Source organism: Malurus melanocephalus, unplaced genomic scaffold, assembly GCF_030028575.1.
Source record: "Malurus melanocephalus ecotype Western Australia unplaced genomic scaffold, MMel_1.1 scaffold_1005, whole genome shotgun sequence".
NCBI classification, from domain to species: Eukaryota; Metazoa; Chordata; class Aves; order Passeriformes; family Maluridae; genus Malurus; species Malurus melanocephalus.
This window is the reverse complement of record NW_026624237.1, coordinates 14,028-15,249: the sequence shown is the minus strand read 5'-3', so window position 1 is coordinate 15,249 and position 1,222 is coordinate 14,028. Positions and strand designations below refer to the sequence as shown.

The 1,222-nt window shown below is 48.3% G+C and overlaps 1 protein-coding gene across 1 annotated transcript in view; it reads left to right on the top strand.

Moving 5' to 3' along the window:
• RND3 (Rho family GTPase 3) overlaps positions 1-1,216 on the top strand; it is a 17,241-nt gene extending 16,025 nt beyond the window's left edge. The window contains exon 5 of the mRNA XM_057386605.1: positions 870-1,216. Within this exon, the coding sequence (XP_057242588.1) occupies positions 870-1,121 (252 nt within the window). The 3' untranslated portion in view covers positions 1,122-1,216. The remainder of the gene's footprint in view (positions 1-869) is intronic.
• The last annotated feature ends 6 nt before the right edge of the window (positions 1,217-1,222 follow it).

Here is a 1,222-nt window from a genome sequence, read left to right as displayed (position 1 = left end):
TCTCTTTGGGGCTCTTGGGATCAAAACTGTCCATTTTCCCAAATCAGCTTTGGGTTTTCCTGGAATTGAGGCTCTCTCAGGCTCTCTGCACAACTTGGTGTTGATCCCATGTTCCTTTTTTCCCACATGGCCAAATTAGAAGAGTTCCTATAACCCCCTCATGTCCTTTTCCCCTTTTTTCTCCCCTCTTCCCCATCAGGAAGTTGATGCTCTTGGGATCAAATCTGTCCATTTTCCCGAATCAGCTTTAGGTTTTCCTGGGAAACAGCTCCAAGCAGGAATTGAGGCTCTCTCATTCTCTCTGCACAGCTCGGTGTCGATCACATGTTGCTTTTTTTCCCCTCAGGGTGCAAATATGGCCAAATCAAAATAGAAGGGCTCCTATAACCCTGTCATATCCCTTTTCCCTATTTTTCCCTGTTTCCCATCAGGAAGTTGATAAAACTCTTCCAGGGCACATTTCTCTGGGATTTTTGCCCTCTTGCTGGAGCTGTGACAGGGGCCCTAAGGCACAGAATTTCTCTTTGGGGCTCTTGGGATCAAAACTGTCCATTTTCCCAAATCAGCTTTGGGTTTTCCTGGAATTGAGGCTCTCAAGTTCTCTGCACAACCTGGTATTGGTCCAATGTTCCTTTTTCCCATATGGCCAAATTAGAAAAGAGGGGTTCCTATAATCCCCCCACGTCCTTTTCCCCTTTTTCCCCCCCTTATTCCCCATCAAGAAGTTGATGCTCTTGGGATCAAAACTGTCCATTTTCCCAAATTAGCTTTGGGTTTTCCTGGGAAACAGCTCCAAGCAGGAATTGAGGCTCTCTCAGGCTCTCTGCACAACTCTGTGTTGATCACATGTTGCTTTTTTTTCCCCTCAGGGTGCAAATATGGCCAAGCAGATTGGAGCAGCCACGTACATCGAGTGCTCAGCCTTGCAGTCTGAAAACAGCGTCAGAGACATTTTTCACGTCGCCACCCTGGCGTGTGTGAACAAAACAAACAAAAACGTGAAACGGAACAAATCTCAGAGGGCCACAAAGAGGATTTCCCACATGCCAGGCAGGCCAGAACTGTCCACAGTGGCCACGGACTTGAGGAAGGACAAAGCAAAGAGTTGCACGGTGATGTGAAGGAGCTGAGATTCCCTGGAGGAGGAGGAGGAGGAGGAGGATCCAGGAGGGGTTGGAGCTCCATGAAGTCACAGCCATGGGGTGTTGGAGGAGGGTTTTGC